Source organism: Dermacentor silvarum, chromosome 1, assembly GCF_013339745.2.
Source record: "Dermacentor silvarum isolate Dsil-2018 chromosome 1, BIME_Dsil_1.4, whole genome shotgun sequence".
Taxonomy (NCBI): Eukaryota; Metazoa; Arthropoda; class Arachnida; order Ixodida; family Ixodidae; genus Dermacentor; species Dermacentor silvarum.
The window spans coordinates 9,462,072-9,479,571 of NC_051154.1; the positions used below are offsets into that span (position 1 = coordinate 9,462,072).

Below are 17,500 nucleotides of genomic sequence, written 5' to 3' on the forward strand. Positions count from 1 at the left end.
ACGCGGTGACCAGCCACACCCATAGGCTGAGGCTCTTAGGCGGCTGCGCGGAAGCCAGTTTGCCGGCCTGGCTGAGTCGCGAGTGGGAGCGCTCGTTGGTCTTGTCGGCGGCCAGATCCTCGACGGAGCCCTGGCGGGACTGCGTGCCCACCACGTGGCTGATGTGGCGGCTCGGGTTGGCGTCCTTGTAGGCGAACGCCGGCAGGTTGGGCGCCGGCACAATGCGCGACGCGCTCTTCTTGCGCTTAGAGGCTTTCGCAGGAGGCCGTCCCACTGAGATCTTGGAAGGGTCCGCTGATGGCCGGCTCTTGGTCGCCATGTCGCACTGCTGATGCCACTACGCTGGTTGCTGTCTCCAGGCACAAACCCACTATGTGCCGACAATCTGGCAAGTTGTGGAATAACAAAGAACACGATAAGATTGTTACGATGTCCGAGATTCGAGAGACTTGAAAGGACCCGCCGCGGTGGCTTAGTAAGCTAAGGCGTTGCGCTGCTGAGCACGAGATCGCGGGATCGAATCCCGGCCGCGGCGGCCGTATTTCGATGGAGGCGAAATGCGAAAACGCCCGTGTGCTTCCGTTGTAGTGCACGTTAAAGAACCCCAGATGGTCAAAATTAATCCGGAGCCCTCCACTATGGCGTGCCTCATAGTGAGAACTGGTTTTGGCACGTAAAACCCCAGAAAGAAGAAGAAAAGACTTGAAAGAAAAAAAGAAAAGACAAGTCCATAGTTTCCTCAGACGATTTCAAACATTTAAAATTTCGGTGGAACCACGAGCAAGTGCCTTTCACGCCAATGTGAGGTGACAATGTCAAATTTCCGCTGCAGAGTTCCCGGCCTAAATTTTTATCTTCATAGATCTGGTTTATCAATCACTGACCTCTGCTCGTTTTGTAATCGACCGGAAACTATTGACCATTTCTTTCTTTCTTGCCACCGCTTCTCCTCCCTCCGTAGAATGCTTCTGATGTTTCCAAGTAGTAATCTGGGTTTGGCACTTACAACGCCAAACATTTTGTCTTTTGGGGCCTGTCAATTAGGCACAACCCAGGGTTCGATGATCACTGCTGTACACAAATTCATTGAAGCATCCAGAAGGTTGCGCTGCTAGGGTACCGACCGTGGGACATGTTATTTTATGTTTATTTTTGTTGTTAGTTTTCTCTTAATTTTTTTATTTAGTTAGCTTATGTATAGGACCTCTCAAAACCTCTGTTAAGGAGTTGCCAAAATCATAATTTTGATTGTTCGCCTTTACCCCTTTTGTTCGTTGTAGGGTGTATGTTTTATTTTATCCAGTGTGGCCAATCCTCCTCGTGGGTACGAGCCATGTTTTGAGGCAACACAACAACAACAAAGGACAAGAAAAGAGACTGCAGGAACAATTAGACAGTGTAATACCTGTGTCACACGGGCACACTTGGAAGGCCTTCAAGTCGACAGCCTTTGAGATGCCACAACTCTATCGACTCAAAGGAGTTATCGCGCTGCTACACGGCACTTTTGAAAGGCCGTTGAGTGGTTCAGGCGGTTCTCGCAAAATTGTATGGCGCTGCGGATCTTTATTTTCGTTTTCGTGTCACCAAAAGTTAAACAGCATTTAAACCACTTAAAAGCACTATAATTTCTTTTATATTCGTTTATACGGCGAAATGGCGGCGATATGACGGCAGCCAGCAGCACATGGAGTAGAGGGAGAGTGTACGAACACTAACACGTCGCTGTTGTCGAGAGTATGTGCAGTTCGCACAAAGCAAGTGGCAAAAATACTTTATTGAATAATTAATAACACTCATATATAGTATTTTTAGAGCACTTTGGTTTGATTTGTTCTTTCTAACTGGTGAGTACGAGCACGCTGTGAACGAGAGGGCATGTTCGCGCTGTTTCCGCTTCCGTTGCTCAAAGGCCATCGAGATTTCGATAGAGTTGTAGGGTTGACTCGATAGACTATTGACTCGGCGGCCTTCGAAACCGCCCGTGTAGCAGCTCTAACTTGACCTTTGAGTCAACTGACTATCGGCTGGAAGGCCTTCGAAACGCCCGTGTGACCCGGGTACTTCAAGAAAAAGCACGATCTGGGAAAATTGGAGCAGCTAGACGTCATATACAGTGGCTTCACCTAGTGGCTGCTTTACGACTGCGCCATGGCGTGAACCACCATGGGTGCCCCGTGAGCCATTGCTGCTTCCCGCTTCGTCGGTGTGTTTGTGGCTTCATGTGCGTCGTAAAGCCACGAAGGCATGAAAACGAGGCGGAAGGGCTTCAGGGATGCCGTTTTGGAATGTACTTGAAAAATACTCCCAGCATTCTCCCCCAGTGGAGACCACCATTTTATTTTCGCTTGCCTGATTTTTTCCTCAAATAATTGCGTTAACCCACTACGGTGAACTGAACGCGAACTAGGGTCGCTGGGTTAGCGCCAATGTGCATGCTCCGCTCTTGAATGACAAAAAAATAATGCAAACACTTTCTGGTCCTGGGCGGAATTCAACCCCGCGAGACATATGTTCAGATAATCTTGTCTGAACAGACGCGCAACGCGGTGGTGACCCTAGGTGGCGCAGCGTGTCCCCAAGAGAGGAACTCGGCTGCATACATACATCACGCGTGTCTGCAGAGGGAATACGGGTTGTCACTAGATTCCTTAAATGTTAAGCACATTAACGTTCACAATAAGCGGGAGATGGGTTCTGCTGGAATTTTTGTTTGTTTGGGGTAGTTGAACATTTTACTATTTGTATTTACTTCATTGAGATAATGTGGGTGCATGATGTTTATATGCGTGTGTTTTGCGTCTTATCAAGGTAAGATGGCATTGCGGTCAGTTTAACAAGTTCCGAGAACTTGGGTAGAACAGTCACACTTTTTCTCTAATGTTCAGTAGGACAACGTCGAAGCACTTATCTGCCCGGCGTCACTACACATTTAAATTACTTTCAAATTGCAAGTCTCCTAGCAATACTTTTTAATGAAAATTTTGTGGCAATCAATATTTAGGCCGCAGGTGAGGAGGCAGTTGCTGTAGTAAAGGGTTCTTGCTTTCAGGCTCGATGAACCGTTTTGCAAGTACCGCCTGGGGATTAATGAACTATGGAGCCAAAAATTGTACTACAACCGGTGTCACGAACCAAATGACACAGTGCCACCTACGGGATTTCAGCGATTTCATTTAACCTTTACATTTGCGGTGCTGTTACATAGGGTACTTGGTGGTTGTGAATCGTGTGAGCTACTGCGTAAATGACGTGGTGTTGTCACTGCGACGCAGCTGTTGGCATCGACGTTGTTAATACTTTCGACGTTGCTTCCCACCCACCATTCGCCTCGCATTGTTGCTATATGTGCCACGTTAAAGCTCATCATCGTTGCCATGTACGCCGCCTTTGTGCCGATTTTTTCACGAGCATGACAACGAAGAATTGAACGCAAAGACACCGCCATCTTAACAAGAACAATTTCTACTGGAGTATTTATTTTTTAACAGCGGAGCTGTTTAAGCCGGACGTAATGTGTCAACCGCGAACAGAAAATGTGGGCCGATCCTGGCGGCAGTGCAGAAAGGGTCCAAGCGCAATGGCACATACCCCTGTGAACAAGCGAAGCTGAGCCTGGCTAAGTCTAGCGAAGCATGGTTGGGACTACTTAAGCTTAGTCAGTCATCGATAGTCAATTGATAGCCAATCAATAGCTAATCGATAATTGATCACTAATAAATAAATTCCGGAAAATGCTGGGGATGACTTGGTAGCGCTTAGACTTTATTGTTTATTCAAGAATTACCCCGCATTGCCCGAAGGCTTTATAGCAGGGGGGTTACAGGAGGGAAAAAAACAAACTTCATTCGTACAGCACACTTGCTCTTCATACAGCTGATTCCACTGCACAATTATTTTGACAAAAAAGGAATCCGCAAGCAAGTTCGTCCTGGCACGGTACTCACGGATTTTAAAAGAACGGTCACTACGCCTAGAAACATAATGTGGTTGTTTCAAGTAACTTTCACTGCTAATTCCAGTCTTATTATTAAATATGAGATATAAAAACTTCAGTCTCAACTTTTTCCGTCGAGAGGAAATCAGTTCCCAATTCAATTCGCGTTTCATTTCAGTACAACTTTCTCTCCGCCCATACTGCCCCAGGTCGAACCTAGCAGCGCGGTTTTGTATTTTTTCCAGTTTATCGATCAAGTTTTTTTTTTGTGCGGGGTCCCAGACGGCACAGGTGTATTCTTAAATCGGCCCCACACATGTTAAGTAAACAGTTTTCTTTAAGTTTGGCTGTGAACATTTCAAATTCCTCTGAATAAAATTGAGTACCCTACCAGCTTTTACAATGACGTCATCAACATGAGCAGACCATGAGCAGTCAGATTATAACGTGACACCTAGATACTTGTATGTAGGCTCGTTTTTTATTATAGTATTATTTATCTGGTAAAGACTTACAATGTGTTTCTTCTTTCTTGTAATACATACATGAACACACTTTTTTGAATTCAAATTCACCTTCCACGTGGAACACCAACTATTAATATATTCTAACATGGCTGCATCTTATTCATTCTTAATTTTTCTATAGACAACACAATCGCCGGCAAACAACCGTATATACATGAAGAAATACCAACGGAAATATCCTTTATATAAAGTAAAAACAAAAGTGGCCCTAAGACTGAGCCCTGTATGACTCCTGACGTCATATCAACGCATGCCGAGCTTTTGCCGTTCAAAACAACACATTGTCGATGCTGAGACAGATAATTTTCAATCCATGCGAGCACACTTCAGTTAATATTCAACATCTTAAGTTTAGTAAGAAGAAGTGGATTTGACACCGTGTCGAATGCCTTGCGAAAGTCTAAAAAGACACAATCTGATTGCCCTCCTTCGTCAACATGGAATGCCAATTCATGGTGAAAGTCAATTTATTTATTTATTCGTCATTTAGTACACACTGCAGACTACATTGTGGTCCTTGCAGGACGGGCAGACATTGAATACAAGACACATACAAGATACGTTCGTATATAGTAAAGAAATATAGAAAAATATAGATACATATAGACTTTACAATGATATATTGCTCACAGAAACACTTCGTGAAAAGATCAAAACACAACCCCCCCCAACACACACACACACACACACACACACACACACACACACACACACACACACACACACACACACACACACGCACACACACACGCACACACACACGCACACACACACGCACACACGCACGCACGCACGCACAAAAAAAAAAAACAATTAGTGACCATAGGCAACTTAGCGTTGCACACCAAAGGCAAGGGAGTTTGAGAGTCGAGGACTTGCCTTGCTCATTCAACAGCAAGGAGAACACATTCTATGAAAAAAAAAACAATAAAAAACTTACATAAAACACAGTCACATACTGTTGTACGGGGCGGGCAGCGAATTCGATTCAGAAATAGTCGGGGGAAAGAAGGAGAACTTGTAGCTGTCTGTCCTAGCATAGATAAGTGTCAGTGTATCCGGACGATGGTGTCGTGTATACCTTGTGGAGGGAAGACTTACATATAGTGAAGGGTCCAGAGCCGATTTGTGATTAATTAGATTATGTAAAAAATCTAGCCTGTGTTTCTGTCTTCTTTGTTCAAGCGAAGGAATGTCGTTAGCCAACATCAACTCTGACGGCGAATCCGAACTTTTGAACTTGGAATAAATAAAACGAACAAATTTTCTCTGTATTCTCTCAAGTTTGTTAACATTGACTTTAGTATAGGGATCCCACGCAACGCAAGCATATTCAAGTTTTGGCCGGATATAGGTTAGGTAAGTGAGTAGCTTAACGTTTGAGCGGGCATTTCTTAGTTGGTTTCGAAGATAAGTTAGCTTCCGAAAGGCAGAAGAACATGTGTTGTTAATGTGAAGGTTCCAAGAAAAATTATTAGTGAACGTTACGCCAAGGTACTTGTAACTCTCAACTTGATTTAATTGAACAGATCCCATTTCATACGCGCACTCCAGGGAATTCTTTTTATGCGTTATGCGAAGAGAGAACGTTTTATCTATGCTTGCAGCTATGCCCCCCCTCATTCTTCGCACCACAAAAATATATTATTCAAGCTAGAGTTAAGTTCCTTCTGATCATCCATGGACTTAATAGTACGAAATACAACGCAGTCATCTGCAAACAGCCTTATTTGTGTTCTAGGTTTGACGACGGTAACAATATCATTAATATATAAAAGAAAGAGCAATGGACCCAGGACACCGGCCTGGGGAACACCTGAAGGGACTGGGATCCCGAGTTGTGATCGTCAACTGAAACATACTGTTGGCGATTATCCAGATAGTCTGTAAACCAGGTAATTATGATGTCCGGAAGGTTAATGTTCCTAAATTTTAGAATTAGCTTTTTGTGAATTATCCTATCGAAGGCTTCACTGAAGTACAAAAATACAGCATCAATTTGACCGTTGGCATCCAAAGCTTTGGCAATTGAATCAATTATTGTTACTAATTGTGTGGTAGTGGAAAATCCTTTTCTGAAGCCACGTTGAGCACTTGTTAGCATGGAGTGTTCATCTAAGAATTCATTAGTGCGAGTTGCGATTGTGTGTTCGAAAAGTTTGCAGCAAAATGACGTTAATGATATGGGGCGGTAATTCACGAGCTATAATCGATCGCCTTTCTTAAAGACCGGAACAACTCGAGCCATCTTCTAATCTTCAAGGGCTTTCGTGCATAACAAAGATGCTCTGAACAATACAACAAAGAACTTGCCAACAGTTTCGGCGTATCGCCTAAGAAACACATGCGAGAGGTTTTGAAGGCCAGGAATTGTTTTGGTTTTTAAATTGAGTAACATAGACACAATGCCATGGTAAGATATAAAGTCGCCTCGTACTCTTCAAACACTACAGAACTCATAGATGAGTCTGAACGTGCACGCCCACGGGAGAATACGCTGTGAAAATCATTGTTAAAATGTTGTGGGATGGGGCATTCAAATCGTTAAGAATGGTTTCTTCAACTGCATTTTGCGTAACAGTCTTCTTACCAAGGTATCCCCAAAACTTATCCGGTGCGTTCTTTATAAAGTTGGGCAATGTTGTGGTAAAATAAAAATTTTTTGAATCACGCACGATGCATGACAGCTATTTTTTTGGAGTTCCGTGATAACGACCTTGCGTGGATGCTTCTTTTTTATTCGTTTGATTTTGCGTTTTAGTTGTACTATTCCACGCGTCATCCAAGACGTACTTTTATTAGCTTTCTTAGTTTTAGTGGGTATGAATATATCTATGCAATGCCTGCACATTGGAGTAAACGCTGTCTAAAGCCCAGACCACACGTACGTACGCTTGCGGACGGGCGCAAGCTCGCGTCTGCGCGCCCACGCATGCGCAGACGGTGCGGCACGGCTCGTACGCGCCAAAACGCGGCGCGATCTCGGCTATCAGCTCCTCTCTGATATTGCGCGCTTGGGCTGCCTCGCGTCGGCACGCCTGGCCATAGCCTCCTATATATTCTATGCCTGCCGGATTATCGGCGATCCCATTGGTAGCGGCCGTCGTCGGAACTATGGCGGTGGCGCCACTTACGTAGGGTGGTCGCGTGCAAGCTTTTTACGTTTTTGGTACTCATAGGTGACAAAAAATACGTGAAAGTAAATAAAAATTGTGTAAATACTTATATATCTTAGTGTTGTAATAATATAGCAATATAAAGTGGTCATCGTCAAAACTTGGGAGGGGGGCGCCACTTACGTAGGGGTCTAAGGTGCGCTTTTTGAAAGTTTTTGAAAGTAAACTTCGAATTTTCGACGATATCGCTGCAAGAAAAAAACTTAGGGAAAGCAGCGAAAGATTCACAGCGACGTTTCGAATTCTGCGGCTTCCAAAAAAGAAATCGTCTGCTACCACCGCAACCGCCGAATAAACCTTTGTTATGACAAGAGTGTGAACAACTTTCGTCGTCTGCTACTACTATCATGCGGCAGTTGCGACATCCCCATCACGAGGTTTGCCGCTCCCTTCAATATGCTGATTCCTACCCTACGTAGGTGGCGCCGCCATAGACGACGGCCTTTTCGGGCTCATCCGGCAGGCATAGATTATATAGGAGGCTATGGCCTGGCTATGCCGCGACGGCGTGGTACATTCAACTCTCAGTTAAGCAGATTTATACCATGCGAGAAAGTGCTTCTTCTTCACTTTTTGTGCTGATCTAAGGCCTCTAAAAATATAACAATTACGTTTATAGATATCGAAGTATTTTGAAACACTGTCGATGACAAAGTACGAAATGGCGTCTGCCAAGGCATCAACAAGTGAGGCCAGTGAGCGCGCGCTGTCGCGCGTATTTGTGGATGCAAACTGCCATTCCTCCCTAGGCGCGGCAACCGCAAGGCGCGTAGACGCGAGCTTGCGCGCGTCCGCAAGCAAGCCCCCACCAGACATACGCGTTGGAAAGCGTACGCACGCGCCGCGCTCACTCGACGTCACGTCGCGTCCGATAGAGGAAGAGGGCGCGCACCCAAACGACGCACGAGTTGCCGCGCGTCCCTGCGCGTTTCGTCGCGGCGAAGCAGTGTTGCTAGGTTGCCATGTTCAAGACAGCCTAGCTTTCGCTTAACGGCCACGTTAAGCAATGTATTAAAGATAGCAATAAAACACACTAAGTTTTGACTTAACATGTATCTATATGTATGTATACAAAGCACGCAGCTTGCCCGGGCTTGCCTGCACGCCGCGCGAAGAGTCGTTCCGGATGTCGCGCTCGTTCGCCGTGGTCACGTCATAGGCGTGCTGTGGTCACGTGAGGAGCGTCGCGCGGGCGACGCGGTGGCAGCTTCCGGCGTAGGTGTCGGAAGCTGCCCTGCCCTGGCGGATTAGTCGCGAAACGTTTTGGAAGGGTCGCGCGCGCGGCCGTGCGGCCCCGTCTCGGGAAAACGTCCCCCGAAAAAAAGAAAAAAAAAAAAAAACTGCGCTCGCACGCGCGCTATTGCAAGTGCAAACTCGTGCTGTGTACCTCGTTGATACTTTACTGGTAGCTCGACGTCGGTGCGGTACCGAAAACGTGCGTAGCGTAAGACTGCAACTCCACTTTTAACAGAAAGCGGTGAGGGCTTCGTCTAGACTGCACAGGGAACCACGTAGTTGCCGCCTTGCATTGATGGCTGTAATAGCAAATTTATCGATAAACCCCTGCGTTACACTTGGACGACACGTAAAAACACGTTGCTGACGAAGACTTCTTGCAGCGTCGGTCCTCGCTTGCTGGTAGTGGCAGTGTGCCCGCCTTCACGTACTCGCTCAAGGCGTGGTCACACTGGGTCGATACGAGACTGACAAGACGCGCACACCTACGATTGGCCGACCATTCAGCACTGTGTCGCTGAGACCATGTTGTCATGCCATGCCTACAAGATGTAACCGATGGGCGCTAGTTGTACTGCGACGGGCTTTCTTGTCGACGGCACCGATAAAATCAGCGTGCCGACCATCGTTCGACCGAACCCCGCGCGATCGGCCGTCGAACCGATAACGCGATAGCCGCAATGGCTTCGTTAGTATATATAAATAATCCCGCTCAAAGTGAGTCAAGACATGCCTACGAAGTTGAAATGCACAAGATTCGACCCTCTCAATCCGTGCACATAAGTTTGAGCCAATGTGCGCCGTCGAGTTCGCGCACCCGCTACCGGCGGACCTGTACTGAAAACTAAGCAAGTTAGGATTAAGGAAACTGCTTTTATAGTCCAGTTCTAGCTTTAGCGATTTGAAATAAACTACCCTTCGCTTCGATCGCCGCGTACGCAATAAGCTGCAAGCGGGGACACAGCGCTGTGCCCAACGCCTGCGCCAACATCTGTACGTCACCGTTCCCGTAGGCTGCCGGTCGTATTCGCAACGTAGATGGGTGGGTTTTTATGTGTTGGCATGCTCACGCATTTCTTAATTCTTGAGATGTACTCTTTATCTCTGCGTCAAACCCGAAACAAGAGACGGTACATTCGGCACAGCAGCATAAACAGCCGCTTCGCTCAGTTATATACCAACGGTATCAGCGATGGAATCCGCGTTTTTGCAAGAGAACAATGAGCGCTTATGCGAGCACAGTTTGCTCTAATAATGCTTTATGACACGCGCAAACTAACTATCGCGAAGTTAAAAGCGAGAATCAGTAATAAATTAACAGCCCAATATTTGTAACTGGATCACAGCCGCCATTGTTTAAGTGGCTCAGCCGCTCATACTGACTCGTCTCACGATGGAACAACGCGGCTCATATGAGCAGATATGTGTGTTTTATTCTACGTTTTGACATTGTTTTATATCAGCGCCTTTTCATATATGCACCTTTCCCCCATTTTTTGACGCTAACAACGATCTGTGGCTGTAGATGCCGATGTAAACAAGTGCATCGCTTTGCTAAATCCGACGCGGAAGGCTGCGCACTCGAAAACATCTTATTTATGCGAAATGTCTAAAGAATGTGTAAATAGAATTACAAAAAAGCGAGGTGCAAGTGCAGGAGTTAGCGCCAACAAACTCCAAAGCAGCCGCTACGGCAAAGGGAACTCAGCGTGCCTTTATCGGCCGCACTGTAAACAAAACGGCACACTCAGGCCTGCTCACCCTACATGTATATAGTTGGTGAGTGCTACATGGCTTCCAAGAACGACATGTTGCCCCCCAGAAGCCATTAATAATTATTCGCGATCCACGAAACGCACAACCGACGCGCACTTAACACGGGCGCAGGTTCACAAATTAACCGGCGAAAGCCCCAGCACCCTACCAAAACGTTTCCAGCGGCGCGCGGCAGAGGGCAGCACAGGAAAATGAAAAAGGCGGATTCTAGCAGTGGTAGGGGTCCACGCCGCAACGCGCCCACACGCGACACAGTCTCCGCGCCTGACGCCGTACGCGCCCAGGCGCGATGCGGCGCGTGCGTACGCTTTCCAACGCGTACGTCTGGTTGGGGCTGTGTACACACATCACTACCACTATCTGCAAAACGCGTAAGACAAGTTTCCGTGTAGTCAACGATGCTGCCGTCATCAGCTCTGGTGTAATCTTTAAAAGATTTGGTATTGGCAATTTTAGGAACGGTAGTTTTGACAATGGGCAAGGAAAGCGCAACACGGTAATGATCAGATAAACCATCTTCGATTGACACGTGTTGATGATGATGATGATGATTTATTGGCATCCCCTTTGAAACGGGGCGGCGACAAATAGTCACCTAGCTTGCTTGATTTAATTAGGTATACTATACATGTTCTTTATCTAGCATTTTTGTGTACCTCTCATTATTATTTTTCTTTTTCAAAAATTTACCTTGTACCGCTGCCTATGATTTTAAGAGATCAGGTCGTATCCATCTTTTCCCTGCTTTTTTTTCCACCAGTACTCTGATCGTCTCTTGCTGATCTCTACGGCTGATCTGTTGATGTTTCCTTCCACTTTAAACCCAAGAGCTTCTGGGAGTTGCACGTTACCTACGGTTCTCGCTGGGTGGATCCCGTCGCATTCCATTAGGATGTGCTGAGTGGTCTCTGGATCTTTACTGCAGCATACACATGCCTTATCTAGTTCCGAATATTTGCTCCGGTATGTTTTGGTCCTTAGGCAACCGGCACGAGCCGCCTCAAACAGCAAGGCACTGCCCTAATTGTGTTATCCGTACAGATTTCCCCTTCTAATTTCTTTCTTCTCATTCTTGTAAATCTCCATTGTCCTTTTTGTTTCCATTCTTTGCATCTGATTCACGGTCTCTATTTCTCTCATTTTCTTTCTGATGACTCCTGGTTGTCTATTTACAGTTTCGATTATCCTGTACTTCGTTGCCAACTTCCTTGACCTCTTCCTCCATTCTGTGTCCACGCTTTTCATGTAGAGATACTTGTGCACTTTAGCCGCCCATTTATTTTCACCCATGTTCCTGAGCCTTTCTTCAAAACTAATTTTGCTCTGTTCCGATGTTTTATCTCTGTTCCGATGTGTTAGCTGAGGGACTAGCGGCACCTGTCGGCAAGCGAGATAAATACTTCGAGCGACTGGCGGGCGAGGCGGGAGAAAGGAGAGGACGTGACGACGAGCATTCGAGGCGTGAAGACGCGCCCGTCGAGATGCTGATCATGTAATCCGAATGCATCGTTAATAAATCAAGTTGTTTTTGGTCATCGATCGTGCCATCATATGCGTCAACCACTGACACACGGTATGCTCGGAAAAGGTTCGGTTAAAAAAAACAAAAAAACATCTAATATAGAACATGATGACCCTTGTACACGCGTGGTTTCATTAACCACTTGGATAAGATCATGTGTTAGGATAATGTCAAAAATAATGTTGGCATTTGCATCAGCCTTATTGTTTGCTTGGAGGAATTGACACCAGGCATGTTATGATCGCCGATCAAAAAACATTTTCTTATTTTGGTAGAGAGACATGTGCTCTTGAAGTTTATTCAAGTAGTCTGGTGTAGCATCCGGTCGTCTATAAAATGCGAACAGCACAAAGCATTGACCCCAACACGATAACCCGACGCATAGGTACTCTAGTTCGGGAGTATCACCGGTAAGCGTAGCTCCGATTAGATCGTTAACTAGAATGGCTATACGCCCGCCTCTGCGCAGTCTATCCTTACGAAATACTTTGTAATGGGGTGGAAAAATAAGTCCATTTGTTATATCGCTACGCAACCACGTTTCCGTTATGACTGCGATGTGCGGATTGTGCTGTAGCAAGTGAATTTCTAGGGAATCTGCCTTGTTCACCACGCTACGAGCATTAAAATTCACGATACGCAGACGTTTTTCCTTGGCGAAAATTGAATTTCTGTGGATGGCAGGTTCGAAGATTTCTAAACATGAAAGTTCTGAAACATTGTCCGGAACATCGGCGACTGTCGTGCCTATTCGTGCGCTTGCGCGTGATGGCGGGTTTTTCTGCCTCGTTTTTTTTTTTTTTTTTTGACAGGAATTCCTTTCCTTTTTTTCCTCGTTCCAAATATAAATGGCGGACACTTGGCCTCTTCAGTAGCTTCAATTCTCAGCAGAGCACTGATTGAAGACACATCCTGTAGGGTTCAGTCGGACATTCTATCAAGGTTAGCTATGCATTCCTTGAATTTCTGAGCAGCATGAATTTGCGGCTCTGAACGAGCTCTCCTGACACATGCAGAGCCATTTTCTCCCTTTGCGTTTCAGGAATTTTACGTGACTGCGACTTCTCTCAAATACTTGTGGCTATGTCCTCAAGGCAACGTTCAGTTAGGCGTCACAAATGGTTTTTAGGTCTGCCACAGCGATTGTTTGCTGTTCGTAATATTGTAGCGACGAGGCATCAGACACAGTATCGTTAGCTCGCCGTTCAGTCTGTGTGTCAAAGTATCCGTATATCTTCGGGCACACTGAAGTATTTTTATGGTGGAATAAAAATGCCCTAATGTAGCTTTTATTGATCACTGCCAGTTTCCTTGTGTTGTTAGTTTCATTAGCAGCAGTGGCGTAGCCAGAAATTTTGCTCGGGGGGGGGGGCTCAGGTTGCAGCGCGGCGTCCTCATAGAATTTGTCGAGGGATCAAATACATGAATAATAACTGCATTGCCAATGCCATTAAATATTACATGCTGCAAACGAATTATTGAACGATACGCACTGTCATGTAAAATATGTATTTTCCCTAAAAAATATAATCGCATGTCCCAAAAATTGTGGCAGAAATAACTGATATTAATGCTGCCGCGTTTTTCTTTTGTCTATTTAATAAGAAAATATCACACGAACTTTAGAACTATATCAATTCGAAACCAGCAAAGCAGTGCATGCAGCTGATATGAAAGACTTTTCTCAAAGCCATGAAATAAATAGGTTGAGGACAAATATTTTGATGAATCTGTCATTCAAAAACCTTGTATACATTTTTGCACATATGCAACAGCCAGGAAAAAAACCTCAATGACGCTGTCCTTCGTTGCAATAGATTACGCAGGAGCAGCTGTTACCGGTCGTGTATTCTGAGTAATTGCACCGAGATTATAGTCGCAACAGTGAGTACATACAAAAGCAGGAGTTCTGCAAGATATACATTAGAAATGCGAAGATAGAATGGAATATACAAATGCAAAGACACAACTTGATAAAGGGAAAAAAGGAGTCGCTGGAAAGAAAGTTCACTGCTTGTATACACAAAACCTCGCAACAAGATATTTAAATATACGTCGAAGTCTCCAATAAATCTACGTATCTAAGCAAACGTCACTGTATATAATGTGTCAAACAAGACAAATAAACATGTTGCGCAGTCACAGATAGTAAAATTTGCGCACAGAAAGACAGATGATCTAGGCAAGAACAAAAGTATGATCGCAGAAATCGTGATATGTACTTGGGCCATGCGGCGGTCGCGACAGTGCCATATGGGTAGAATAATAGTGGAATAATCCAGAAATTGGTACGAAAATGTGTAATTTAACTGCCTGCACAGCGGCAACAATTATTCTGCACCCAAAATTAAAGGGGGGTATTACTTCGTTTCAAAAAAGAAATAAAAGCAGGTAGCTAAAAAGGAATGAAAAAGACAAACGAAAGCCACAGATGATGCGGCAAGTTGAACTGCCCAATATCCGAGTGTGTTTTTGGCAAACGCCGCGTGGGCCGGGCTCTCAATGAGCAAGGTCGGTGAAAATTGGTTATTGATGTCCTCGTAATTTTCGTATTCGCATGATTATATTTATCAGGATGTTAACTGCTAGAATAAACGGCTAAAATTTCTGTGGTTTTAAAACCTAACGAACAGTCATACGTTTTCATATTACGAGCTTATGGACCTGAAGGAACAGAGCTTCTTACTTGCATTGATTTTTGCTGCTTCGCTATCTATAGGACAAACTTCTCTCGGCGGGGAAGTTGAGCGAAGCGGTCAATGACTTTGGACACGTTGATGCCGACGTCTCTGTGGGTGTATAGAAGCACCAGCCTAACCATGCGTTCCACAGACATTGTAGAGCGCAAGTAGTTTTTTTTAGTAAACTCTTGTTAAAAAATATTCTATCTGCGCTGGCAGTGGTCACTGGAAGGGTGACTAGAATCTGCAGCAGTTTGTACTCATTCTCATGGAACCTGCAGTCGCAATAAGAGAGGGCATCTATTACGGTGTCAAAACCTAAAACACTCCCTCGATGTCGTTGGCATCCTTGTTTAGATACCTTGCACAAATAGTAGGCTGTTCGATTCCAGCAATGTCCGTCGTTTTGTCAGGAAGTATGGAGAAGCAGGCTGCTTTTGCAACTAGGCTTTCTTTCATAATTTCACCACGAATTTTTATAATTTGGTTTTGTGCATCTGGGCTTAAATACGAGGCATTACTGGGGCAACTTTCCAAATGGTTCTTCAGACATGTATCTCCACAATCAGCTCGCATGCGAAGAAGCGCTCTGAAAATACCTGTATTTTCAGCGGGGTCTATGCTTAAATTCATAGGGCCACTGTCCCTGTGGCCATGGAGAGCCAGACCTTGTCGCCCGCAAAAAGAATTTCCCTAATAATATGCCATTTACTTTATTCTGTTTTCTCATATTTTACTTTGCCTGCCCTGGTCCAGCTGATCGATCACATTGCGTGCGCTTCCTGAAAATGTTTGGAGAAAATTATCAGCTGCTAGCTCACAGTCACGGTGACATTTAGTATTTTCGTGTGTGTGGAAGATTGCGCGCGCGTGCTTTCATTTCTGGAACGGCTTGGACACGAGGGCAAGAACTGCGCCCATGTTGGCCCGAGTTTATAAGAACATTAAACCCATAAAGTTCCAGAATTGAAGATATTGTAAAGCACGCCTTTGGAAATGTCAGTGCACCTTTCGCGTCAGAAGTTTATGAGAACTTTATACCCATAAAGTTTCGTAATTGAAATCCATGTGCTCCGTAGATCCCGCGGCCGCTGCGAGATGCCGCAGCGCGCCCGCTCGCTATCGAAAAGCCCGTGAAAGTTTGTGCTCGGAAGGGGCTCCTTACGTTACGTGACTCCAGGTGCAAAGGCGTTGCCACGAAATCCAGCCCAAGTTCGCAATTTTAGTGCCGAAATGTGTTTTCGAGCGTGAAAAAGACATCGTAGACAGAATCCAGAATGATTCCCGGCGTCGGTGGTAGTTTTGGTCGGCGGTGCATGCCGGCACGAAAAAATTTCGGGGGGGGGGGGGGGGGGAGGGGCTGAAGCCCCATCAGCCCCCCCCCCCCCCCCCCCCCTTCTGGCTACGCCCCTGATTAGCAGGATACAGCAGGAATAGCTCCCAGCGGACTCAAGAGACTGAAAACACTTTACGGCTTTTCTTTGCGTTCGCGCAAACATCCTTTTGATACACTGACGACTTCGGGAACGTGGATGCAAACTCCTCCCTCAGCATTCGGATCCATACGTGAGAATGACAAGGCAACCTAGTTTTTTTTCCAGTGGCAGTAAGTTCGGTAAAACGAGACTTTCCGTAAGCCTCACTTTACAAAACCGCCATCAATGAAAAAAAAAAAAAAAAACACTTTCGAGATCACCTTTCACATGTGGGTACGAGTGCTGTACCATGCATGTTCCCGAAGTTGCCAATGTAAAGCGAATTTGCGCAAAGGGGGAAAAATTCGAAATATACCATGTGGACATTAGAACCAGGCCCGTACCAGGAGGGGAGGGGCTAGGAACTCGCCCCCCCCCCTTCCCCCCGAAATTTTTATCGTTACCGAAGATAATTACTGAAAAATAGGTGCTTTCCTCAAATAGTCAAGGCCTTCAGCAAGTGCCCCCCCCCCCCCCCCCCCCCCGGAAAAATTCCTGGCTACAGGCCTGATTGGAACCATATGGACATATAGACATGGAACTCCGAAGGCCTCTTCATGCAATTTAGGGGGAAAACATACTCATAATTACATAGGTTTGTGCGTGAGCGTATAGCGGCCATATTGTAACTAAACCAGGTTCACTTTGTTTCTGCTTTTTCAGGACATGACGAACACAACTACCACAGAGCCTGAACTGAACATCGAGCAGATCCCAGACAAGTACATCGGCTACATCATGCACTTCATGCTCAAGTTCCAGAACGACACTTCCGAGTTCGGCAAGCCACAACTGCGGCGCACCTTCCGCTCCTCGTACCCGTTGTTCCTCGTGTTGTACGGGTCGCTGTTCGTGTCATCCCTTATCGCCAACGGGTGGATGGTTCTACACATTTACCGCGAGAAACGGCCGCGGGAGACAGTGTGTGTGTACCTTTTTGCCAACGCACTTAATGACATCTTCAAGCTGCTCGTAGTGATGCCCATCTCTCTTGTGACCCTCTTTCTGCACAACTGGGTCTTCGGCAGTTTCCTGTGCTTCGCGTCACCCATTGTCCAAGATTTTCCTTTCTACTTGACCTTGCTGACATTCGTAGCAATCGCTTGCGACCGGTACCGGTACGCTATGAACCCGATGAAGCGCCAGATACCACCGCTGCTGTGCCTACTG

At 45.8% G+C, this 17,500-nt stretch overlaps 1 protein-coding gene across 2 annotated transcripts in view; it reads left to right on the forward strand.

The window, feature by feature from the left end:
• Positions 1-17,500, forward strand: part of LOC119449442 (prolactin-releasing peptide receptor) — a 110,696-nt gene that overhangs the window by 51,877 nt on the left and 41,319 nt on the right. For both annotated transcript variants that reach the window (XM_037712619.2, XM_049664822.1), the window contains exon 2: positions 16,994-17,500. This exon is cut by the window's right edge and continues 727 nt beyond it. In XM_037712619.2, coding sequence (XP_037568547.1) covers positions 16,997-17,500 — 504 coding nt within the window. In that variant the 5' untranslated portion in view covers positions 16,994-16,996. The remainder of the gene's footprint in view (positions 1-16,993) is intronic.